The sequence below is a fragment of the Populus euphratica genome, unplaced genomic scaffold (genome assembly GCF_000495115.2).
Source record: "Populus euphratica unplaced genomic scaffold, PopEup_1.0 scaffold80.1, whole genome shotgun sequence".
In the NCBI taxonomy this organism is placed as follows: Eukaryota; Viridiplantae; Streptophyta; class Magnoliopsida; order Malpighiales; family Salicaceae; genus Populus; species Populus euphratica.
Window position 1 is genome coordinate 135,290 of NW_011499960.1, and position 26,259 is coordinate 161,548.

Here is a 26,259-nt window from a genome sequence, read left to right on the forward strand (position 1 = left end):
TGGGCCCAAAAGGAAATATGAAAGATCTCTTCCAATGTGCCTAGACCACCTGGTAAAACAATGAAGGCATCAACATGGTTAAACATTGTATTCATTCGAGCTGACATTGTGGAGACCTGAAGTTCCTCTCCAATTGTTTTTCCAATGATGTCCCCTTGTGCTAAAGCTTCGGGGACGACCCCCAAAACTTGACTACCTCCTAAAAATGCAGCTATTGACACACCTCCCATTAACCTAAGACTACCTCCCCCATACACTAAATGAATCTTTCTCTCAGCTAGCACCTGACCAAGATGATTTGCTGATTCTAAAAACTCCTTTTCTTTCCTAGGACTAGATCCACCGAAAACACAAATACTTTTTATTTGATGACTTAAGGAACTTGCCATTTCTACACACTTCTATTTTTCTTGAATGATGGGTTGAGTAGAAATGATAGGAAAGAAGAGGGGATTTTATAGATGAGAAATTAAAAAGCTAATCATACCACCTATATGTAGGCCAGCTGGAGTCTCACACACACACTTTCTCTCTCTTTATTTATTTCTTTTTAAAAAAAAAAAACATATGTATAGGTGGTTGTGATTGTGGCTCACATCTTCCCTCAGTTTTACGTCTAAGAACGGCTTAAACGCCCTCTATGGGTCAGGGATAGGCTTCCCATCTAGTTTTCTTAAAAACTAGCAAACAGGGTCTTTTTTAGTCAGATTCCCAAGACTATGTCAAGCATGTTCTTTATGAAAATGGGTTCATAAGTCATGAATTGCATGATACTTATCTCGACTATGATGAGACTTAAGAGTCAATAAAAGATTATCTAAAGACTCTCTGTGTTTTGAAATAAATCCCACCTTTTGACAATTTTACAGTTTTTGCGGAATGCATGTGACTCCTTGAATATGGTGAGCCAGTAAAATCCACTTTGTAAGATTTCTACAGTTCTCTTTTTTGACGAGAAATGATCCCCATGTGCCTTAGAGTAACAAAATTTAATGAAATTACTTACCTCATTATCGGGAAAGCATCTTTGAAATATTTGATCGGGACGATAATTGAATAAGTAAGGGTCATCCCAATAAAAATTTTGCACGTTGCTCAAAAATTTTCTTTTGTCTTCGGTACTCCAGTGAGCTAGCAAAAATCCTGAAGCAAGAAAATTGATATTTTTAGCAAACCAAGGCATTGAATTAAGAGAAAGTAGAGATTCATCAGGAAAGTAATAATTGATTGGTGTGATGTCGGGTGTCGAATCTGTTGTCACTTTTGATAAAAGATCCGCATTAACATTTTCGGAGCCTTTTTCATCATCGATTTCTTCCTGATTGGTCATGGCATGAGGAAATGGAAGTGCTGGCAAGGAATCAATCTTTTCCTTACAATATTCAGATTCAACCCCTTCCTTACCCTTAGAGGTTGACTCATCATCTTTCTCACAAGGTTAAAGAGTGGGTTTTTTAATAACCTTACCACTGCGAAGAGTGATGACTGATTTGACTTGATCCATGTGTTGACTTCCAAAACTACTTGCATTTACATTGTATTGCCCCTTGGGATTTTGTTGTGGTTGAGATGGAAACTTACCTTCCTCTTAAAAATTGAGAGCAGATGTGAATTTTGCAAGAGTATCTTTAAAATCTGTTATGCTTTGAGCAAGTTGAGTGTTGATTGTCTCTTGCTTTTCAATGAATGCATACAAAGTTTCCTCAAAATTTCTTATAGGAGGTGGAGCATAAGAAGGTTCATATCCATGATAATTTTAGAAATTATGGTGTGCTTGAAACTGTGGTTGTGAAGTTTGTACATTGTCACTCTTCCAACTGAAATTTTGGTGATTTCTCCAACCAAGATTGTATGTTTGCAAATATGGGTTACGATTGAGCCTTTCGAAACTATTTAAAGCATGGGCTTGTTTATAGAGACATTCTTTAAAAGAAGGCAAGGTTGGACAGTTACTGGTTGAGTGTTCATTTGTTTCATATATTTGACATGCAATGTTTTCAATAAATTTAAATTGACCACTCTTTTTCAATTCTAGTGCCTCGACTTTTCTAGCTAAAGATGCAAACTTAGCTTGGAGGTTATGATCTTCTCTAAGGTTGTACATACCTCCACTAGATGTATGAGGTTGAGTTTTACTCGGTGCCTCATAAGTACCCATGGTGTCCCAATTTTGAGCATTTTCAGCTAACAAGTCTAAGTACTCCATTGCTTCATCAGGGTCTTTATCTTCAAAAGTTTCATTGCACATCAATTCAACCATTTGCCTATCTCTAGGTGTTAACCCTTCATAAAAATGTGAAACTAATCCCCATGTTTCAAAACCATGATGAGGGCAAGTACTAAGCAAGTCTCAATACCTATCCCAACATTGGTAAAATGTTTCTCCTGGTTTTTGAGTGAAAGTGGTGATTTGTCTTTTGAAAGAGTTTGTTCTATGAGATGGAAAAAACTTCTTTAAAAACTGTTGTTGCATTTCATCCCAAGCACGAATGGATCCTGGTCTCAAATTTTGTAGCCATGTTTTAGCTTTATCTTTTAATGAAAAAGGAAAAAGCTTTAATCTGATGATGTTCATGCTACAATTTGAATCATTATATATGTTACAAACCTCCTCAAATTCCCTTAAATGCAAGTATGGATTTTCCAATTCTAAGCCATGAAAAGAAGGTAAAAGTTGAATAATGCCTGGCTTAAAATTAAAATGAGATGCATCGGGAGAAAAAACTATGCATGATGGTGCACTTGTTCTTGTGGGATTCATGTGGTCTCTAAGTGTTCTAGCACGATTATTCTCATTATTCTCATTATAAAATGATTGATTATCTTCTTCTACCATATTTTCTGCAAAGTCTACCACTTAATGTATGTGACCACACTCTTATGCACGTGTAGGAATGGAATAAAAGGAAAAAGAAAATAAAAGAAGAAGAAACAAGAAAAAAGAAACAAAGTTATATACTAGAAAAGTGAAAAGAGAAAATAAAATAACTACTATAATTTATACAAGAACTTACCTCCCCGGCAACGGCGCCAAAAACTTGACACGACGAAAATTTTCGGTCAAAACCGAGTCCACCGGGTCAATACGGGTCCCACCATGTCAACCACGATGAAAAATAAGTTTCGAGCCGTTTTGGGTCAAAACCATCATTTTCGGTCAAAACCGAGTCCACCGGGTCAATACGGGTCCCACCATGTCAACCACGATGAAAAATGAGTTTCAGTTTCGAGCCGTTTTGGGTCAAAACCATCATTTTCGGTCAAAACCGAGTCCACCGGGTCAATACGAGTCCCACCATCTCAACCGAGATAAAAAATGAGTTTCAGGCTATTTTTGGTCAAAACTGTTATTTTTTGTCAAAAAAACCTGGTCCACCGAGTTGATACCCGTATAAAGATTTTTTTGGTAATTAAAATTGATTTTTAGCTGTTGAAAAGCTTTTTATAATACTAATTTGAGTTTTTAATTTTACCCCTATAAATAAATATTATTATATATATAATAAAACAAAAAAAATAATACAATTTTATCACAGTAGGCGGAGGATTTTTGCCGATGGTAGGCGATGCAACTGTACATTGAAAATTTTACACAATTCGTAATTCCTTGTCCCCTATCATTTGGATATAAATAGCTAATGAAACCAAGTCAACCGAGAGAAAGAAAAGAAAAAAAAAACAAAGAAAAGAAGAGAAATCCAATTTCGAGCGCTTACTATTTACTTACTATTTTGTGTTACTATTTTACACTATTTACTTATTTTCTACTTTTTCTTCATGAGAGTAAGATATTGATTTTTAAAAAAAATAATTTGAAAAATACCAAAAATATCCTAACCGTTAGATCTAATAGTATTTAAATCTGGACCTTTGATTTTTTAGGATACAATAGGCTTTACCACACCAAATTAAAACTCAAATTCATCTCAGCCTTTAAAATAATCTTCCCTTTGATCCTGTTGCGCCATGTCATCAGGTATACCCAACACTCGGTACACCGCGACACACCAGATCATAGCTCAGCGCATCCGGACCGTCCGATCAACTTACAGATCAAGCCAATCACAGCCGCATGATCCATTCATCCGCAATCCAACGGTTCACAACCTTCAGAAGCACCGGTGCACTATACTCGCGTTCACACCGTAGCAAATCTCAGAGTCTCTCTCACCTCTCGCCAGCGATTCTCTCTCTCATCGGATCTTCCATTTTCGACCGTTTTAAGCCAGAAAACACCACAGAAAGGTGCATCGTCCCCTCTGAAGCAAAACCTCGACCGTTTTACTCATTTTCACCGCTGAATCTGGCCGGGAAAAGGCCGCGAAAAAATCGGCCAACCGGAGCTTCAAGTCAACGATTCTGCCGCATTAGCCATGAACGTCCGTCGAGACCACCACCATTAGAATCCTCGCCCTTAAATCTACCAAAATCAACCATCTGTTGGCCGGAAACTCGCCAAAAAATTTCGCCGCCTCCAACAGTAGCCGCGCGTGAGCCACACATGCCGCCAGTGGTATTTTCATAAATTTTAGAGAAATCCGGGGATATTTCAGTCTTTTACCATACATTGGCACTCAGGCAATTTTTTATAATTTTTTATGGTATTTTTTATATTTTTATATATAAATACTTGTAATTTTTTTTGCATGTAAAAAAAACAAAAAAAAAATTAAAATAAATAACAATACGGGTCCTACACCCATTTTATCATGTCACCATTCGTAGGTTCAAAACCCGATTCTCAAGTATGGATATATCAATTTCTTAACGCTATCAAAATAATTTTTATTTTATAAAATAAATATTATTTGTCGACACGTCTCTTTTATTTACAGAAAAGGACCGATGTCAAAAATTTAAATACCAATTATGGATTATGTTCATTATTATTTCTTTTGGTAAATCAGATGCAACTCTCCTTTTTAGGGATAAATGTCGACATTTTAGACAAAGTCTCCTAGTTTTAGGGACTGATGTCATTTTTAATGTGTCTCCTATTTTTAGGGACCGACGTTAACCATCTTAAAAAATTTGCAAATAAGCTCAAAATATAATAGCATTTAAATCAAATGAAAAACATATAAGTAAGGGTAACCTTTCTTTGAAAGGATGTTTTAAGGATGATGTCTACCTCCCCTTAATCATAACTAATCCAGTACCTGAATCTCTGAGACCAGTATTGAATTTTGGATTTCTAGTTCCCTCAAATTACTAGGTGGCGACTCCAATAAAAATCTTTATCCCCCCCAATCAAAAAAAACTTATTCTTTTTGTTAAACAAATAAAAAAAAGAAGTGGAGTCATCGCTTGACGTCGTGTAACGACATCTATGTCAAGTTATTACATTTCTTAATCACTGCGAATAAATCAAATCGCTAATTAAGCTTACGAAGGTTGGTAACATTATAAAGAAAGTTAAACAGTGTGAGAATTTTAAGGTATAAATATAGATTATTATGGATATCAATAATAAAATTTATTGTGAATTGTGATAATGAGATTTACATGGTTATATTATATAATTAAAAGAACTATGAGGCATTTTAGTATTTTCATATTATAGTTTTTAATTGAAAAGTTGTTGGCACGTGTTTCACATGTCACATCGAGTGGGTGACATTTATATTGTTAAGAAGACATGTGAAACACTTCACGAAGATCAAATCTAGTCATCTGCCATCAAAATAAATGTGCAATCGTGTTTTTTTCTATATGGTGCGACGCGTATAGTCATATCATTGTTGGATTGCCATAAGTAATCGATTATTAAAATACATAATTATTCTCTTATTGTTTGTTGTTTGCTTGGGTCTAGCATGACCGCGAGACCTTTTCCTTTCATCTTTTAGTGGCTTAAATTTAAATTTTCAGTTTATGAGTATTTGAGTCTTTTCATCTTACTCAATGGTTATTATAAAATTATTTGAGAGTATATACATCTTTTTTAATTTCTCACACAGTCAAAATACTTTTTTTATCCCTGAAATCAACAAAAAATAGAATCATTGATTAAGAGCTTTTTCGGCTTTTCATAATATTCATAATAGTTAAAAAAAAAAATTTGCTCTCGAGATTAAAAAATAATAGACCGTCGTAAAAAAGTATTTCAAGTTTTTTTAATTTTCATGTCCAATGTAATAACAATTTTAGCTTTAAGAAAAAAAAAATAACTTACTTTTAACGTTTTTGCCACACACAAGTATTTTAAATTTAACATCTATGTCAAAACCAAATTAATTGAATCTAGCAAAGCATTATAAATGTGACATGATTTTTAGATTCAATAGCCTTGAGTTTATTATATTTATGAGATTTAAGTGTAGACATATAGATTTTACATGATTACTGTATCTAAAACTTTTAAAATATTTTTTAAATTCTTAATATATTTTTAACATTTAGAAAAAAAAATACTAAACCACTGCGTCCATTATACTAGGAAATTACATCCAGATATTATTTTGTAGTAAAAACCAAGAGAAGAGCATGAGGAGCCCTCTCAGTCTCGCCATAAATTCAAAGGACAGAATCCATAAATTCAAAGGACAAAACACTTTAAAAAGTTGTCTTTTATAATAAATGGCTTTGATTTCTACGATATAAGTTTTTTTTTATATATATAAATCAAATTAAGAGAGAGCTTACTACAATGAATCCGCTGTTTAGGACTTAGATGGTGCGGCAGGGGTAAGGAAAAAACTGAAAAAATAATTAAATTAAAAAAAATTAAAAAAATTAAATAGTAAAAAACCTCAATTAAATTAATTAAAATTTTAAAAAAACTAACTGATTTAATTTAGTTTTGCTTTTATAAATTTGAAATTGAAAAAATCAAACTAAATCCAAATAAAAAAAAACTAAACCAAAACTAAAAACCAAACCTGAAAAAATTAAGTCAAAACTGAACTAAACCAATTTAAACTAATTTTGTTCTAAAAATTCAAACTAAATCAAAATTGATTGGTTTAAATTGATTTCAATTTGATTTTGATTTTTTAAAAAATTTTATTTTATTTTTTTTATATATAAAAACTAAACAAAATCAAAATTAATCACTCATAGTATGGAATATGACGTTAGATAAAAAAGAAGGATATGCCATCTGAAAATTATTTTAGAATAGAAAACCAACTTCTTTGAATGGATTGTTAACCGAATCTATACATAAAGGACATTGATCTATGAAGAACCATGGATACCCGACTTACAGACTTCATCATTTTTCCTAAATAATCAATTACTTAACTTTCATATACATCAAACAAAGTTTTATAACTATACATTTAGTGTTTTATTTATTTATTAAAAATTAGGGTTTAAAAACCGAAAAAGCTATACTAAACAAGAAAAAAGAAATCCAATAAAATCATATTACAAGATAAAAACCAACTTTGATGGTGAATCTGAATAATTTAATAATTTTTATTAATTAAATTTCTAATAAGGAAATAATTTGCTAACCAGCATTAGCCTCCTTAAAATTATGCAGTATTTAAACCTTGAAGTTTTTAAATATAAGCTTTCATGCATGCTTTTATAACTAGGATATAATTTGTATCTACGTTAACAGGTGGCCTTGATTACAAGCTGAACCAATATCAATGAAGACTGTTCATTTTGGAATCGGACTATACATTAGTGTTGAAAGCAACTGCAACCATCAAGTTAACCATTTTATTATTATTGCAACTCGTTTGATTGTCCATTCACAGCCATTTATGAGTAATCCCAGATCGACATTCAAGCTGATCCTTCACATAGAGTCACAAACGTTTCATTCAATGTTCTTTATTGTCATTCAAACCTAGTGCATCAACAGATGAACGATGCTCGGATATTTACAAACATGAACACACGTGCGCTACGAGTATGAACTCATTTCAGATTATCATTTAAGATACCATGGAGCTACAACTTGTATTTCTGCAATTGGAAGTATGATCAACACCTGACATTACAGAGACTTGTGTAACAGGGGATCGGAGATGACTTGGGCCTATCGAAGTCTGGCTTCAAGTAACGGGCAAGCATGTCTGCCTGCAGCTCGTACCGTGCAGTCATTCGAAATCCCTCTCTGAGCTGCCTGCAGAGGTTTAGATCCATTTCTGAGATCAGTAGTCGATCCTCTTAACGTGTGAGGGAGGGAGTGCAAGAAGCATCTGGGGCTGAAAAATGGCTATACCCGTGGAAATGGTCAAAACCTGCATGATGGGGCTTCCCGTCGGCGCCTGAGGTAAGTGGATTAGAGACTATCGCAGTTCCACCAAAGTAGCTGTTAGCTATTGCAGCGTTACGAGCCTGTAAGACCATCAGCAATATTTTTCCATTGATCAGTGGTAAGCAGTACCTGCACATTTACAAAGAAAAACTGCAACATGGAATTCACCCAAGAAAGAAAGAAAGAAAAGAACACTCAAAAAAGAAACAAAGAGAAGAAAAAATAGTTTAGGGCTTCTAATATTCTCCAATTTTATATGATAAATAGCTGACCACTTGGCTATCTATAATATCGTTATAAAAATATTTAGAACATGAAATCATTTATCACCAACTCTAGGGATACCTATAGCTGGTGATAAAATGCAAAATTATTTTAATTTTTCATGCAAGTCAAAATTATTTTAATTAAATTTCTCAATTTAATAATTCATTGAATTTTAATATAATTTTATTAATTATTTTCAGATTTTAATTATATGTGTGCGTAAACATTTAAAATATAGGGATAAATAAAAGTTTTATGAATTCTTTAATACAAATGAATCAAAAATAATGTAAGACCATGACCAGGTGTGTGTGTATATATACACATGTATAAACTAAAGATCTAATTTAATAACTTTATAGATTTTCGTTATTTTTTGTTGGCCTATTTTCAGTTTTTTAGAGTTTTAATAGTTAAAATAAAATACATTTAAGATACTATATATATTATGAGTGATTTAATAAGTTTAGTTTATATTATTTAAGGTTTTATATGATATATATAGATAATTCTATGATTAAAAAAAACGAGAATAACCTGTTTTTTTTTACAAATTATATTGAAGTCTTTGTTTATTTCTTAATTAAAATTTCTTATTATCATATAAAAAAGATTATCAATCCTTGTAATTTTAGCATGTTGAAGACATAATTAAATGTTTTAACACAAAGTTCATTAATTTATATGTAGTTATAGATATTGTTTTCTAAGAATATAAAGAAGATTTGTTTTAGACTTTTTATAGTTTTAAGATTTTAATTAATAAAGTAGAAAAAAACATTAAATAAAAATATTTTAATCTCTATGATAAATAATTGAGTAAAACTATAATAATTAGGGTGGAAATAATACCATCTAAAAAGAATTAATCTTATTCTACAAATTTGGGTCCGAGGAGAATTAGCCATTTGAAAAGAAAAAAAAATAGTAAAGCTTGTTGGCTTGGATTTAGGGTTTTTTATTATCTTCTTTAATTTTTTAATTAGTATAGTGGTAAACTTTATTGGCTTGAATTTGAGGTTTTTATTATTATCTTTTTTAATTAGTATGGTAATAAATTTTTTTTATTTAAAATAACATAACTTAAAATTTATTTATAAAAATAGTTAAATTTGTTAAGTCGTGCATGTCTTACATGCCTCACTAATTAAGATGTAGATCTCACATGCAAGACCAATGAGATATGCATCTCTCTTATGAACTATTAATAAAATTAAAAAAATTTAATTGGTTAGATTTGAAATTTGATTTCTAGAGATTACTGGTTCAAATCTTAAAAATTTTAATGTTATTAAAGACTTACATGGTTATTAATTTCAGAGCTCGTGAAATTAGTTAAGGTGTACACAAACTGACTCGAACATTTACGTTAATAAAAAAACTATTAATTTTTTTTTTTATGTTCTTCTTATTTATCTCTCCTTTCTTTTGATGCCCTCATCTTTTCTCTCAATCTCTCTCTCTACCATGACTTCTCTCTCTTTTATATATATATATATATATATATATATATATGATTTGTATTATTTGTTGAAGTTTTTTTTTTCATAAAGCTAGAAATGCCAGAGAAAACCTCAACCATTGTAATTTTAAGATTGAGCATCTATAGTCTATGTATCTTAATAAATTATGTTATTTTTATAAATAACTTTTTAACTATGTTATTTTAAATAAAAATTTTCAATAGTTAATTTTCTTTTTTAAAAAAACTCTCCTTGAGACCTTGGGTTATTATGGTAGTGTTTTAGAGTATATTTGGTATTGTGATAGTTTTTATTGTTGTAGTTTGAAATTTTTTTTTCATAAAAAGTATTTTTAATTGAGGTTGGATTGTTAAAATATATATTTAGTTAAAATTGTGGTTAAAATTAAAGTTGAATAAAAAGTTGTTTAATGTATTTGGTTAATAATACTTTGAAAATTGAGGTTATAAAATAACTAAAAAAGATATATATTAATATTGATGATTTTTAATTTCAATATTGTAGTTTTAACTACTACTATTACATCATGAAATAAATAATACTTTATATAATATATTTTTTATTAATTCATTAAACTGTCTGTAATTCCATCAGATATGGAATCCATCTTACAAGAACGATAGCTTCCATGACTTCTTGAGCGTACAACAACATCATGTAAAATATCATCAAAACAAAATTGGGATTGCAATCAAATTCTGTAATATATTACGTCATCATGCGATCTCTTTCTAATATGATTATGTAGTGCCATTGATTAATGTTAAACACTTTTTTTTTTAATAAAATGCAATATTTGAGAAAAAAATTTAGATTTTTTCATTTTACTAGGTCAAACAAGTCTAACGCATATAGATTTGGATTAGACTGGTCCAACCATGAACAGTGGAGACACTTTCCACTGTTCACATGCAACATAAACAGTGGAGAGCAGCCCAAACAAAGGGAAACAGGAAGGGGAATGGGAAGAGTAGTGCAACGGTGATGGACTAAGGGACGATGGAAATGCTGGAGACCAGTCACTCTCCACTGTTTACATGCAAAGTGAACAGTGGACACCGAAGAGGGAATTACAATTTAGTTTTCACTGTTCACTTTGCAGAATAATGGAGAGCAACCCAAACGAAGAAGAAGGAGAAGCAGAAGTGGAAGGGAAAGAGCAGCCTGACAGTGATAGACTAAGGGATGGTGGAAATGTTGGACATCGGTCACTCTCCAGGTTCACATACAACGTGAACAATTGCTAATATATTCAAGGTTCCATTATTTGATAAAATAATACAAATTGAAGGAAAGCAACCTTCTGTTTTGTTTCTTGCTAAAAAATCTCCTTCTTTTAATGAGCAAGTGCCTTTTATGGATAAGGAATTGATAGTGTAAAACAACCTTGTCTGCCCATTTTTATTTTACAGAAGGGTTCTTGTTAGAGAATAATATAAATTATATTTTAGACCTTATCTAACAACTTTAGCTATTAGGTTGAGATGATTTCTTAACATGGTATCAGAATTTTGATGACCAAGTGATCACGAGTTTAAATCTCACTATTCCTATTTATTTGATAAAAATTAAGCACAAGGTAATATGAACTTATACAAATTTCAAACCCAAATAACTTTCATTTGAGAAGGTGTATTAGAGAATATATAAATTATATCTTGGATGTTACCTAATAGCTTTAGCTATTGGATTGAGATAATTCTTTAACAGTTTTTAGTTCACTTTAATTTTAAATAATCAAAATGTTGTATGAAAAACATAAAAAAATTGCTTCACCAAAAACTAAGATAAAACCTTATTTATTTACTAGTAGGTTACATAATTCAAATCAAAATTTTATTTTATAATCAAATACCATATTATTGAAATTGAACAAAAACGTACCAGTTACCACAAAGGCAAAGATAGGCAAATTATATCCTAAGGATAAATGCATTGTTTCATTCTAGATTCAATTGTAAACATCAATCCTATAATTTTCAGAAAAATTTTAATGTATCTTCACTATCAATATTAAAATTTTCTTTTTCTCTTGTTTTTCTTTTCTTTTTAAATTTTCTCTCTGGCTCCCATGTATATAATGGAATATCAACAAAATTAATAAATATTTTACTTTATTTTTCAAGAATTTTCACACCCTCAAAAAATTTGATTGTAATAACAACATTAAATTAACTTGAATGAATGAACAAAATGAAATTAAATTTGAAATAATATTCTCTTTTCGTCATCAGGTGTAATTAAAGGATTATTTTTTAAATATTTTAGATATCCAGATAATTTCAAAATAATAATAATTCCATTTTAGTTTTGAACTGAAAAGATATAACTTATCACGATCTCCATGTTTTATTTATTTGAATTATTGTCTTTAAAAATAAATAAATCTGATCACCTCTATTAATTTTTGAAAACAGGCTCGCTATCATTACTTTTTTAAACCCGGTCCATTACACTATGCGCTCTCCTAAGAAATGGGCCAACAGAAGCCCATAAAGCCGTAAGGAGGGAAAACCCGAAACAGCATACTTCAGACACGTGTCAGTCACCATCAGACGACAACAGCCACGTGTCAATCTGCCACCACCTTCCATTCCTTGCTTGAATAATAGGTGAAAGAAAAGAATCCCGCTTCAAACCATCAAAGAGCAGAAAACAGAAGAAAATGAAAAAGACGTTTCTTTCAAGGGCATAGACACGTTTCGATTCAGTTTCAATGGCAGTGAGAGAAACAGAGGCCTTACCTCTGCCTCCGGCTCTTCCTCGAGTATCGTCATCAAGCTCCAGAGCACGAGCCACCGCCTTAGCTCGACCCGGACCGGACCCGTTGTTAGTAATTTGTAGGTGTTTCAGCTTTGTAACTTCACTCACTGCGATTCTTTGTGTTGCCGTCAACGTTCTCTCCGCCGTTAGATCCTTTAAAGACGGATCTGATGTAAGGCTATGTATCTCTAAGTGTATGTATGCATCAGGTGGGTGATTGAGTGTGCGAGCTGTTGATTTCTGATTGGTTGTTATTTTGTGTAGGTTTTTGATGGAATATTCAGGTGTTATGCGGTGGTGATTGCGTTTATTGTGGTGGTTGCGGAGACTGAGTGGGGATTTGTTGTTAAGTTCTGGAAGGTTCGTTCTTTTTACTGAGTTCTTGAATTTTATTTTATTTTATTTATTTATTACTTGTTGTTTAATGTGTGAAAATTGGAGTTTGGTCTTGAATTGAATTAATTAAATTATTATGCTGGCTGGTGGTGCCAATGTTAACAGTTTGAATTCATATGCTGCAGATATTGGAGTATTGGGCAGGGAGAGGCATGCTGCAAATCTTGTAAGTTATTTGTGTTGACGAGGGCTGTAAATGTGCATTAGGCTCGCTAGCGTGGAGTCATTAATATCTCCTTAGGGTTTGAAATGATGGGTTTTTTCTTTCTTTTCAGTGTTGCAGTAATGACGAGAGCTTTCCCTGACTATTCATCAAACCAGAAGGAGCTTGTTCTTCTACAAAATATAGCTAGCTATATGCTCCTTGCTTGTGGTCTAGTTTATGTTATTTCAGTAAGAAAATAAATGAACTAGGACTTTGGTTTAAGTTGATCTTGGTTGAGTAGAATAACTAACTTTGAGTTTGGGTTTGCTTTTCCTTTTGGGAATTTCAAGACTAATCCAATGATATGTTGCTATTGATTGTGATTCCAATTTCCAGGGAATTCTGTGCATTGGCTTTCTCAAACGGTCTCGTCAGAAGAAAGAAACTACGAGGGAGCAGGCTGTCAAGGATCTGGAGGTAAGCTTTGTATTGCTGTAGCTCCTGAAATGATGATTGGTATTGAGTGTTCATATGAGCTCCCTGTTCTGCATTTTACTCCATGCTTGTATGTGTATGCTGTTGCTCCAAGTTATGCAATTATGTGTTAGCTGTGCCATTACTTTGTGGAGGTCATGTTGATATGAAGTTTTAGCAACAAACAGGAACACGAGTTCCAAGTTTTCTATAAGCATCCTTATTATGTACAATGCATGCAAGAAGAGAAATATATTAATAACTCTTAATAATCTGAGAGTGAAATGGTAGCCAATTTGAGGAAATGAATCAAAATTATGTTGTGCTCTCTAAAACTTGAAGTGCTTTGAGCTGTGATTGCTTGTTACCATAATGCTGTTGAAAGGGTTCTGATATACCCTAAATAAAATCTATAAGCAAACAGGCTTCTGTCATCAGGTATGGGGTTTATATGAATCCCTTTTTCATTCTTCTGATTTAGGTGACAGTAAGTAGTCAGGGATGTAGTTTGCACCTGTGTTTAAAATCAGGCATTAAGATTGTGAATCTGATGTCCATGTGCTTGGACAGCAGTTAACATTGTGAGAGTACGCAGCTGGTTTTATTAGACAAATGGTGCTTTCTTGTTAATGATTTATTGATGTTTCTGTCTGTCTTTTTTACAAACTTTGATTGGAACTCAGATTTTCCTCTGTTGATGTTTCTGTCTACCATTTTAACAAATTTTGGTTGTAACTCAGATTTTCCTCTATTAACATACATGGATTAACAATCACAGGAATTAGAGCGGCGGAGGGAGGAGCTTGAGCAATTACTAATCGCAGAAAGGATTTGATGCAATTTGGGTCTGTGTTGTTGTTCATATAACCTAAGGGACAAGTTAACCGACCTAGATGAATCCAACACTAGGTGAATCTCATGTTTCTGTGTTATTGTTGTCTCACTCTCTGATTCTGTTATACTTTTTTTTAGAACTGGACATCCACTCGAGCATATTTGTAAAGTTTGTGTAGCTCAAGTGCAAAGCCATGTGTCCGGTTCCTTCTTGCAGTCTGGCAATAGTGATTGCCACTTTAATTTCTTTATGTTACTTTGAAGCTTTGTTGCAATGGCGTTTAATGGCACTGATGGCTGCTTCACTTGTACGCATGGTATTTTCATTCTTATTCTTTATTTATTTTTTTGGCAGATGCACTCTTAAATGTTTTCTCCCAAGCAGACCATACTTTTTTATTTGCTTAAAGGATCATAGAAGGAAATTATGATGAAATCATTGATGCATGTATCTTTAACTTGTATCCTTAAACTAGAATTGCTAGAGATTTCTTGTAGATTGTATTCAATGAACTTTATCAAAGGAGTTATGTCTCTCATAATTTGTAATTGTCTACAAAATTTACCAGTGTCTAGTTGTTTGTGTCGATTACGAAACTAATCTACTCTTTCAGAAGCTGAAAATTGATAATTGATTGCATATTTCTTGATGATGGAGATCCTTTATATGTTGATCTGTGACTGCTAGCCATAGACATCAGCAATGCCTTCTCTACATGTCTAGTTACCCTCTGTTCGATCAAAGCTATTGCATATTCCATTAGCTTTGCATCACACGGCAAAGTGAGATGCCCACTGCTAGGTAGTCCAAACTCCTCTCCTGCCAGTTTAAGTAGCCCTTGGACAATTTCATTGTAGATATAATTTAAAGGAAGCAAAAACCGTTTCTGATCAGCAGAGTACACAACAAAATGGCCCTTCTCAGCTGTTGTTGATGTGCTACAACCGCTTGTGTCTGGCTGTGGCAGTGTGATTTTTTGTCGCCTTATAGCGGCCATCTTCTGCATTTCCTTGCCAGTTTTATGAGCTTCTTGGCACTGATCATCTTGTTTCTGGAAAATATTTCACGAGTGAAGTAGAAGAAGTAACTTTAGTAACTTGAAATACAGAATGCTTATTTTGCGATGGGTAGAGGGCAAAGGAAGGGAGTACATTATATTAACCAAGCCACACACGTTCCTTATCAATGGGAAGCAAAACCATGTGATTAGCGGACGTGGAAGGTTGTGTATGAGGTGGGCTTGTTTGCTTGTGTCTAGCAATCAACTCATCAAGGTGGAGCATAGGGATGGTTATTTCTTTGCTCCTCTGCCCGGTAGTTGAACAGCAAAGCATTTCAAAATAACGCTGACTCATTACTTTACATCACAGCAGAAAGTGAAACGCAAAAATGAAGTAAGCAGGCATGAATTTGAACATGGTTGCACTTCCTGCAGCTGCATGTAACGAGTGCTTTATGAATGTTGAAAGCTGGAAGTTTGTGGAAATTGGAGTCCAAACATGTAGTAGAAAAACAACATTTCAGACTCATCATGTCGGAGAATTGCCAAACAGAAGCAAGAAAATGATGTTCAAAAATCATTCCTGTTCCTACCTGGAATGTGATTACCTTAGTCTAGAGCTGACAGTACAGTGGACTTGAGGACCTATTTCTGATCAAAGGCAATTTGTAAGCAGAATCTTGAACCTCATCTCTTCCTGTCCTGGAGGCTTGAATCTTTTTTCACAGCAGCTTCTATGAATTCTATTAGCAGTTTGTAAGTCTGGGAGTGACGGTCTCCAATTGATATATTATCACGCTCCAACTTAACTGCTAGAGTTTCTTGAACAACAAATTTCATACATACAACTTCTCGAAAAAGGGCATGGTACCTTCTTCAAGAGTTTCTTGAAATATAAAAATTGAGATGTGAACCAATCCATCACTGCTTCAATTGGAGAATCACTAGAGGTTTAGTTGAATTAATAAACATCTTTGATCAGAAGTATTAAGCAATGATGCACTTCTGAAGTTATGTAGTTGATCTGTGTTCTTAGGATTCTGATCCATACAGTTCTAAAGAACTTAATAAACATCTCAGAAACCTTCGAGGAAATGAATCATAGCATTGTTTTTCCTATAAAACTTCAAGTTTTGTACTTTTCATCTGATCAGGTGCGCTTTCTTTGCTTTGTTTACAAATTTAATCCTGTTAATCAGATGCTGCACATTGGTAACTGATGATCTGTTAGTTGATGATGGAGATTTGAATATAATGAGCAGGGACTGCTTGTTATGGACATCGATAGTGCATTCTCTACATCACAAGTGACCTGCTGTTTGATCAAAGCAATTGCATATTACATCAGCTCTGCATCACACGACAAGGTGAGAGGTCCGTTGCTAGAAAGTCCAAACTCTTCTTTCTCAGATAATTTCATTTTTAAGATAATCTTAAGGAAGCGAAAACCGTTTCTGATCTGCAGAGTACCCAACAAAATGGCCTTCTCAGCTGTTGATGATGTGCTACAACTGCTCGTGTAGTCAAACTTGAGAAATTTTGGTCAAGATAAAAAAATCCTCATTTATCTGCTTCATGGATTGATAAAGAGGAAGTGTTTACGAGGCCTTTGTAATTCAGTAATGCTGAGCTAAAAGAATTGCTGGTGAATTCTCTGAATTTGTATTAATATAAACTTGATAATTTAATTTTTTTCTGACTCTAAAATTTATCAATTTATACTTGTATCAATTTATACAGTGTCTACAATTCTAATTCCACTCTTCAGAAGCTACAGATTGGTAATTGATGGTCTGTTACTTGATGATGGAGATCCGAAAACATTGAGCAGCTACTGATGGCTATGGACACCAATAATGCCTTCTCTAAATCTCTTGTGATTCCCTGTTTGATTAAAGCAATCACATATTCTATAAGCTCTGCATCGCAGGGCAATGTGAGAGGCCCATTGGTAGGTAGTCCAAATTCCTCTTCCGCCAGTTTGAGTAGCTCTCTGACAATCTTACTGTTAAGATAATTCAGAGGAAGCAAAAAGCGTTTCCGATCAGCTGAGTACAGAACAAAATGGCCCTTTTCAGCCATTTCTGATGCGCTACAACTGCTTCTATCCATTTGTGGCAAAGCAATTCTTTTACGCCTTAGAGCAGCCAGCTTCTGCCATTTCTTTGCCAGTTTAATGAGCTTCTTTGCACTGATCATTTTGTTGCTTGGAAGTATTCTTTTCTAGTGAAAAATCAAAGGAAGAAATCTTTAGAATTTAGAACGTTGAATGCTGATTCTCTGATGGATAGATGGCAAAGGAAGTGACTATTATATATTAACAAATCCATAAACAGTCCCTTTCCATGGGAAGCAAAACCATGTGATGGGTGCATGTAAGAGGTTGTTTATGAGGTGGGCATGTTTTCTTGTGTTTAGAAATCAAACCAGCTAGGTGGAGCATAGCAGTTGTCAATGATGTATTCTGTCTGTTAGTTTAACAGCAAAATATACCAAAAATATGCTGACTTTATGACTGCAGGTCCCAACAGCCTCTACAAACCACAGAAAATGAAGATAAATTAGTAAGCTGACATGAATGTGTATCTGCTTTCTATGATTTCATTTAACGAATACTCAATGATTGATGCAAGCTAGAGGAGCCGTGCAAAATTAAATCTGTCGTCTATAAATTTCATTGAGAGACAGAATATTGGACCCAGCCCCTGTGCAGCTACCGAACAGAAGTAGGGAAAATGATGGCTCACAAGTCCTGTTGGAGCTCGATTACCAGAGTCTAGCGATGATCATACAGTGGACCCGAGGAGTGAGGACCTATGGCTGAACTGGGCAATCTGTTAGTTAAGGTTTCAGATAAGTATCTCATCCTGTCTTGTGGTTCAATGCAGCAGGACCTATGAATTTTGTTAACAGGTCATAAATTCCGTTGTCTGATTGAATGATAGCAAGGTGATATGGAACTGTGTACAATTTGACAGTCTTGATGCTAAAAGTAAAATCAACTGAACTTACCCCTTCTCTTTCACATGATGGATTTGTATATGGGGAGAAGAATTCAACTAGCAAACGTAGAGTTCTTACAGCCTACTTATCCATGAACTATTTTTCACAGGTCAGACCTAGCTTCTCCGAAAAGGACATGGTACCTTGTTCAAGAGTTGTGCGGTAAACTCAATGTTGATTGTTTTACCCCTCAAGGAGTTCACTAGAATCACAAAACATTATTGATCAGTGTGTTAAGAAAATGGCCCTGTGTGTTCAACAATGATTTACTTGCTACTGTCAGCTCCATCTGCACTAGAAAGAAACAAAATTTACTGAAAGAAAATGGAAACCATATTCGTTTGCTAGTTAGAAATGCACATGGAAGGAGATTAGTTATTGCTGTGATGAGGCTTGAGTACGCTATTATCTGTTGCCATTGCCATAGTCATTTCCAAAAACATAGCATGAAGCATGTGGTTGATCAGTGTGGTTAAGCCCTAAATAGTATTTTCCAGATAATTATTGTGAAATAGAAGATCAACTATCAAATGATTGTAATTGATTATTTTAGACTGATCATTATGATTTCTCCATTAGCCAGAAGACAGTGTTTGTTGCTACCTATGATCCCAGTAGGTTGATAATCCCATTTCCATGCCTAATCTAGACCTTCTGGTTCAAACTGGAACTTCTAAGAAGGGGAATTTTAAGATCATATCTGGAGAGGTCAATGTGATGATGTCTTATGATTTCAGTGTTGGGTTCTGTACATCATACATGCAGTTAAAATAATAAAATAAAATTATTGAAGAGTTTCTAGAATTTTATTATATAAATCTAGAGTTATTTAGAGATTTATTATCTAAAAATCTAATTTTCTTCGGTTTTAAATAATTCTTTAAAGATCGGGTTGTCGCAAATCATAAATTGTTTAATTGTCCGGTCTCTAATGGTAATTTACTCGAATTAGCAGTAAAAAATATTCTAATTAATCTCTATTTAGAAGAAAGGAATCACCATGTCTAGAGTGCTAGCTTTCTATTATGTAACTTGCGTAGTTTTTTTTATTTAACAGACAATCATTAAAAAATAAAAGACATAACTTATTATTTATAAGAAAATCTAAAAAACCCTATAAATTGGCAAAATATTAATTCACCACATGAATAATATCCTTATATTAATTCAGGAAAATTTTAGAAATTAACTCAATCAAGTCTTTACTTGATTTTTCTATATCTAGAAATATAATCCTTGTATTAAGTATATTCTAGTATGTAATTTTTAAAATATATTTTAATCAAGTCATACTTAATTAAATCATTTCAGTTTAACTTCTAACTAGTTATTCTCAATGTGCACGACCCATTAGATTCCTAATATGTTAATCTATATATGAATTATAATTCTAATTAAATAGAATTAAAAAATTTAATTTATTATCAATTCAATAATTAATTAATTTATATTTGAAGATCAGGTGTATTGTCTAACAACGTGCCATGATCTTTAAATATTAGAAAAATCATGAGTTGTTTGACTTAATCTTTAAATGATTGGTTTCTCAATGTAATTAATATCTTTTCATTAATAACATTTTGATTTAACATTAAAGCATAAAGTATGTTTGCCATGTTAAATTATATTTGTTTTCTACATAATAGTCATCGATCATTTGAATATAATCTGAATTTCTTTTCAAATCTCATTTCACTTTGACCAAAAGATTTATCAGTTAATATTATTTGAATACAGATGAGATATTTTTTCTAATTTATACAAAGTGATGAATCCTCTTATGATCACTCAAATATCTTCATATAGTTCATGTTATACCTAATATCTACTCTTTTATTACCTTGATTAAAATAACATGAAACATGGTCAAAGCATAATATTTTTTGTATAAGATAACTTAGTGATGTCAAATATAATGATTGCTTACATAATTGTCACATGAACCTTTTTATACACATAAATAATCTCTACATGAGAGATTTTCATGTGAATCAGTTTAGTATATATGTCTTATGACAAACATCTACATATTAATTTTAAATATTTCTTATATATAAGAACATCTACTTCCTTTCATAAAAAAATTAATAATATGTATGAGTCTTTATAACTCTAATAAATATCTAATATTTAAAATAGTATTGACTATGAACATTTTAAGAACAATATTTTGATACAAAACAAATTGCATATATATATATATAAATATAAAACTTATAACTAACATATTAAACTAAAATTTAGTTGATTCCTTCACGTAAATGTTTGAAGGAGTCTGATTCACAAGGCTTAAACCTTGGAAGGCTGATTAGACTTTAGGCAAATAAATAAAAGCTATGTTTTTCCTTTAAGACTGGTAAGTTCTCTAATTAAGAAGTGATTGCTCATACAACTTAGACTTCTTGTTCAAGAAGAGGAAAAGAAATCTTCTCTTTGCTTTTCAGGATAGTTGAGGAGAAAATAAGATGAGACGTTTATAATGCAAAATCGCAATACTATTTATATCATTAAACCAGAATTTCTGGTGAATTCACTAAATTTATATCATTGATAATGAAAATATTCTACAAAATCTATCTAGTTGTTTGCATTCTTTACAAATCTAATTCTGCTCGTCAGAAGCTGCAGATTGGTAATTGATGGTCTGTTACTTGATGATAGACATCAGAAGACAATGAGCAGCGGCTGCTGGCTATGGACACCAACAATGCCTTCTCTACAGCTCTTGTGACTCTCTGTTTGATTAAAGCAACTGCATATTCTATAAGCTCTGCATCGCAGGGCAACGTGAGAGGCCCATCACTAGGCAGTCCAAACTCCTCTTCTGCCAGTTTGAGCAGTTCTCTGACAATTTCACTGTTAAGATAACTCAGAGGAAGCAAAAAGCGTTTATGATCAGCCGAGTACACAACAAAATGTCCCTTATCAGCCAATTCTGATGCGCTACAACTGCTTGTCTCCATTGGTGGCAATGCGATTCTCTTACGCCTCAGAGCAGCCAGCTTCTGCCATTTCTTTGCCAGTTTAACGAGCTTTTTTGCACTGATCATTTTGTTTGTTAAGCACAAAAACTTAAGAGGAGTCAAGTAGGGGAAGAAAGCTGAATGCTGAATGCTTGTTTTGTGATGGATAGAAGGCAAAGGAAGCGGCTATTATATGTTAACAAATCCGTGAACGGTCGCATTCCATGGGAAGCAAGGCCATGTGATGGGTGGATGTGAGAGGATGTTTATGAGGTGTTCATGTTTTTTCAAGTCCGAAATTAAAACCATCGAGGTATAGCATAGCGGTGGTTAAGCCTGTACCTTCTGTCTAGTTGTTGAACAGCAAACTGTGATCAATCAAAGTTGATTCATTGTTGAGACTGCAACAGACACTGGGATCCACAACAAATGAAGTAAACAGTAAGCAGGTATGAGTCAGAATCTGGATCCGATGGCTGAATGTATTGAGTAGTCAATGAATGGTGAAAGCATAATGGACCCTTTTGTCTGAGAACTGCCAGACAGAAGTTGGGAGAAGATGGCTCATACGCCTATCCGAATTAGATGGTTGTACAGTGATCATGAGGACCAATGTCTGGAGCTAGTTCTACAGCGATATAGTTCATATACAGAGTCTCTCCTTTTCAATTCAAGGCCAATGTTCTTGATGTTTTCATAACAAAATAATCGTATTTAGCAATAAAGAGCAATAGATTAATGAAAGTGATAAACTTGAACACAATGGTTTTATTATTATTCTTATTATTTAGTTAGTTTAAGTGTTGCTAATGTAATTAATTTAAGTTACCATATGACTCATCTTAATGATAAGGATGTTTATTTTTAAGGCCAAGATAATTGAATTATGATTATGGATTACTTTTGTGAAGGTTGCACTTCTCAAGAACTTGGTATCGCTTATTCATGGGAAAATTTTTCTGCATATATATATATATATACACACACACACACACATATATATAAATATATATTTATATATATGTGTGTGTGTGTGTGGGTGTGATTATATATATATATATATAATCCCCAAAATTTTGGATGCTAACTATGTTTACAAGTACAAATGATGGAAAAGTATGAGTTATTATATAGAAAGGATAGCATTATCCTATTGATATTGATATTGTGACTAATCATAATCAAACATAATAAAATTATTTCTTAATATATATATATATATATATATATAATTAACTGAACATAAAAGAATTGATTAATTCTTGCTGCTTAGTCAACCGGTCGATTGAAATTGAGCAACTAGTTAACCAAATCCATCAAGCTAACCCATTAACTGGTTGATTAGGATTTCAGAGTCTCAATCCACTAGTCTTTCTAGAATTGTAGACCCTTTAAATTTCAACTTATACATCAAAAATCCATAACAATTAATCCACAACATTTCAATTAATCCATCATCTAAACTCTGAAACATAAAATCCAAATCCCTAAATCTCAACAAATTCAAAATCATAATTAAAAACAACAATTATTATAATATTTTGAAATGAAAAGAAAGAATTGATGGGAAATGACAACAATGCCATTGGAGAAATAGATTTGAGATATAAATGGTTGGAGGACATTTTATTAATGGAACAAAGAGTTGGTAAATATAAATAGAAAGAGAGAGAGAAAAAAAAATTAGGCTTGAAAAGGAAAAATTGAGAGTGAGAAGGAAGATGAAGAAGAAGAAGGGGGGAAAGAAGGGGAAGAGAATTTGAGAAAATAAATTTATAAGGTAAGATTTATGTTTTATTATGTATAATTGTTGGTATTAATTAAGATTTCAAATATATTAAGATTTAGGGATTTGAAGTTTATGTTTTAGGTTAGATTGATGAGTTGATTGAAATGTTATGGATTAATTCTTATGAGTAATGGTTTAATTGGTTGGTTTTTAGATGATTTTATTAGGAATAATGATTTTGAGATTAATTAGTTTAATTGATGTATTGGGGATCAAGTTATGACAAACTTGGTATTACAACTTTAGGTTAAAGAAATAATAGTATAATTAATTTCATAACATATAGAGCATTAGGATTTGTATCGTTTTGTTCGTTGTCTTTGAGATTTTGAATTCTCATCAAGCATGTCTTCTTCGATTCTTTGAATTTTGTGATAGATATGCTTCTTTATAATTCTATAATAATTATCATCCTATTATTCTAACATGACTTAAGTGCTCTCACTTCTTAAAAAAAATATCAAGAAATAAACAAATAGTTGGTACTAGTAAAGTAGGTGATGATTATGACGACGTTTTTATTATGCAGTTAAGGATTGCAAGGCAGAGAAGGTGGCGCAATGTACCCACACCCTGATTTATTGAGGAGGTACCTCCACCAATAAAAGAGGAGCCTTAAGAGCTAGAAAAGAATAATACGGTTAGTGAAACAGGTATAGGGGTAACAAACCTTAAGTTTGTTATAGAATTCCAACAACTTAGCTAGTCTATGTAGATCTAGATAAAGTTTAGTATGGAAAGAGATTAAAAAAGGGATAAAGACGTACCAATATTATCCCATATTGTTCACAGATTCAATGTGTTATTGAATAATTTCATGAAATTGACACCTCCTAGCTTTACTAGGATGGATAAGTTAGAAGATTTTCAAAGGTTTATAAATGATAATGACAGTGGTATGAAGCTTTAGGGTGTATAGACCATCAAGTTATAAGTTTGACATTGTTGAGATTGGAGGTAGATGTGGCTATCTTTTAATTTAAGTTTAGAAAGACAACAAGGCTAGCAAAGGCTTAATGGACATGGAAGGAGTTTAACACCATGCTCTTGGATAAATTTCTTCCTCGGAGTGTTAGGGATGTTCAACTCAATAAGTTTAAGAGGCAATCTTAAGGGAGTGTGACAATAGATGAGTATGATCTAAATTTTACTCAACTATCAAGGTATGTTGAGCATCGTTTATCGATAGAGGAATGGAGCATAAAAAGGTTCATTCGAGTAATCAAATTCTTGATGTTTATGATGATGGTGTCTCAGTTGTTCTCATCATACTTCCTGAAGGTTGATTGAGGTATAAGAAGTAGAGGACATGGCTACAAGCCACTTTAAGAGGCTTAGAGAAAAGGGTTAGTCTTTTCAATAGTAAGGATTGAATATAGGTCCGTTTAGGAGACAATGTGACTATCAAAGCTCATGGGCTATGAGAATGTTTGATAGAAATTAAATGTTTCTTGGGATTAACCAATTATTATCGAAGGTTTATGAAGAACGTTTTTCAAATTTTTACACCATTGACTAAGTTAATATAAAAAAATATTATGTTTCAGTGGTTTAAAGCTCAAGAGAATAGTTTCTTGGAGTTGTAGCAAAGATTGACTACATCACCTATGCTAAAAGTACCATTTAGTTATGATGGTTATATAGTGTTTTGTTATGTCTTGAGAATGAGAATAAGATGTGTTCTAATGCAGCATGACATGGTTATTGCCTATGCTTTACCACAATTAAAAAAGCATGAACATAAATATCTTATATATGATTTAGATATGACAACTATAATTTTTGCTTTAAAGATTTGAAGGCTCTATATAACGAGATTTATGAGATCTTCATAAATTATAAGAGTTTGAAATACTTTTTTCAGTGAAGGGATCTAAATATGAGGCAGATGTGATGGATGAAGCTACTGAAGGTTTATAATTGTAATATATAGTATCACCCAAACAGGATAAATATTGTGTTAATACTTTGAGTAGAAAATCATCTGTGAGCTTAGCTTATATTTGAGAGATACAAAGACCTTTAATTATGGAATTGTATGGGTTAGTGGCTGAAATAGTCAAAAGAAGAAGAAACAAAACAAAAGAAACAAAGTTATATTTAAGAAAAGTAAAAAGAGCATATAAAATAAATATTATAATTTATACAAGAATTTACCTTCCCGACAATAGCGCCAAAAACTTGACACGATCAAAAGATTGATGTCTTCTCCCAAGTGTAGGAGTGTTAAAGTAATAAATAACCTGACAAGACTGGGGAGGAACCATAGGGAGGTTAACTGTATAAATTATAGATAATAATAATATAACAACAACAACAATAACAATAAAAGTAACAATAATAACAACAATAGTAATAGTAGTAGTAGTAAAGAAAAAGAAGAATAAGAAGAAGTTGATGAGAACTTGGACATGGAAGATTAATATTAGGATTAAACAATGATAACAACAAATATCAATGTTAGAGGATCTACTAATAGTATGTAAAAAAAGTATAGTATAAACTCTTATTATTTAATTGAAAACTACACACAAAGAAGATTCCAATCAGATTATAAATTGTTAACATGATTACATTAGTTATCTTATTCGATTAATGCTAATACTTGTAAATGTTGTCAAGCATTCATGGTTATAAGTTATGTTAACAGCAAATCAAATTCCTTTCATAGCACAGGTGTAGGTTATACCATATGGTTGAACTATGAAGGTGCCAAGTATTTCTTCTGCCAAGTATTTCTGGTACCAACATAAATCTAGATTAGTCATTTAACAAGCAAAATATTAAAGAGTGAACAAGATAACAAATACAAAACATGTTAGTATCAAACATTAAAGTCCATATTAAGTTTAAATTATACTTATTCTTACACCATTAGTATAACCTTTTCACCTTGACATAATAAACTTAGCTAAACATAAT

The 26,259-nt window shown here is 32.5% G+C and overlaps 3 protein-coding genes and 1 long non-coding RNA gene across 5 annotated transcripts; 1 reads left to right on the plus strand and 3 right to left on the minus strand.

Moving 5' to 3' along the window:
• The first annotated feature begins 12,592 nt into the window (after positions 1-12,592).
• LOC105138616 (vacuole protein) lies at positions 12,593-15,167 on the plus strand. 2 transcript variants are annotated; one of them, XR_844819.1, is made up of 7 exons: positions 12,593-12,904; positions 12,997-13,092; positions 13,254-13,294; positions 13,404-13,521; positions 13,670-13,750; positions 14,526-14,656; positions 14,937-15,167. XR_844819.1 is itself a non-coding variant. In XM_011044747.1 (6 exons), the coding sequence occupies exons 1-6, from the start codon at positions 12,686-12,688 to the stop codon at positions 14,580-14,582; spliced, it is 612 nt and encodes a 203-aa protein (XP_011043049.1). In that variant the 5' UTR covers positions 12,593-12,685; the 3' UTR covers positions 14,583-14,935. The 2 variants fall into 2 exon arrangements, 1 of the variants encoding a protein (XP_011043049.1); XM_011044747.1 differs by lacking the exon at positions 14,937-15,167 and having other exon boundaries at positions 14,526-14,935.
• On the minus strand, positions 13,134-23,692 carry LOC105138615 (uncharacterized). Its single transcript, XR_844818.1, has 3 exons — positions 23,618-23,692; positions 16,708-16,720; positions 13,134-13,145 (listed from the first exon to the last, which is right to left on the minus strand). It is a non-coding gene; the product is annotated as an uncharacterized LOC105138615 (long non-coding RNA).
• On the minus strand, positions 17,222-18,022 carry LOC105138614 (auxin-induced protein 6B-like). The gene has a single exon (XM_011044746.1). It carries the CDS (start codon positions 17,779-17,781, stop codon positions 17,347-17,349), a length of 435 nt encoding a protein of 144 aa, XP_011043048.1. The 5' UTR covers positions 17,782-18,022; the 3' UTR covers positions 17,222-17,346.
• On the minus strand, positions 21,063-22,283 carry LOC105138613 (auxin-induced protein 6B-like). The gene has a single exon (XM_011044745.1). The coding sequence runs from the start codon at positions 21,633-21,635 to the stop codon at positions 21,201-21,203; it is 435 nt and encodes a 144-aa protein (XP_011043047.1). The 5' UTR covers positions 21,636-22,283; the 3' UTR covers positions 21,063-21,200.
• Positions 23,693-26,259: the final 2,567 nt, after the last annotated feature.

Coding starts and splice junctions, on each gene's coding strand:
- LOC105138613 (XM_011044745.1), bottom strand. CDS start 21,635: ATGATCAGTGCAAAAAAGCTCGTTAAACTGGCAAAGAAATGGCAGAAG.
- LOC105138616 (XM_011044747.1), top strand. CDS start 12,686: ATGGCAGTGAGAGAAACAGAGGCCTTACCTCTGCCTCCGGCTCTTCCT. Junction 12,905..12,996: donor CCTTTAAAGACGGATCTGAT/GTAAGGCTATGT, acceptor TATTTTGTGTAG/GTTTTTGATGGAATATTCAG. Junction 13,751..14,525: donor AGGCTGTCAAGGATCTGGAG/GTAAGCTTTGTA, acceptor TAACAATCACAG/GAATTAGAGCGGCGGAGGGA.
- LOC105138614 (XM_011044746.1), bottom strand. CDS start 17,781: ATGATCAGTGCAAAGAAGCTCATTAAACTGGCAAAGAAATGGCAGAAG.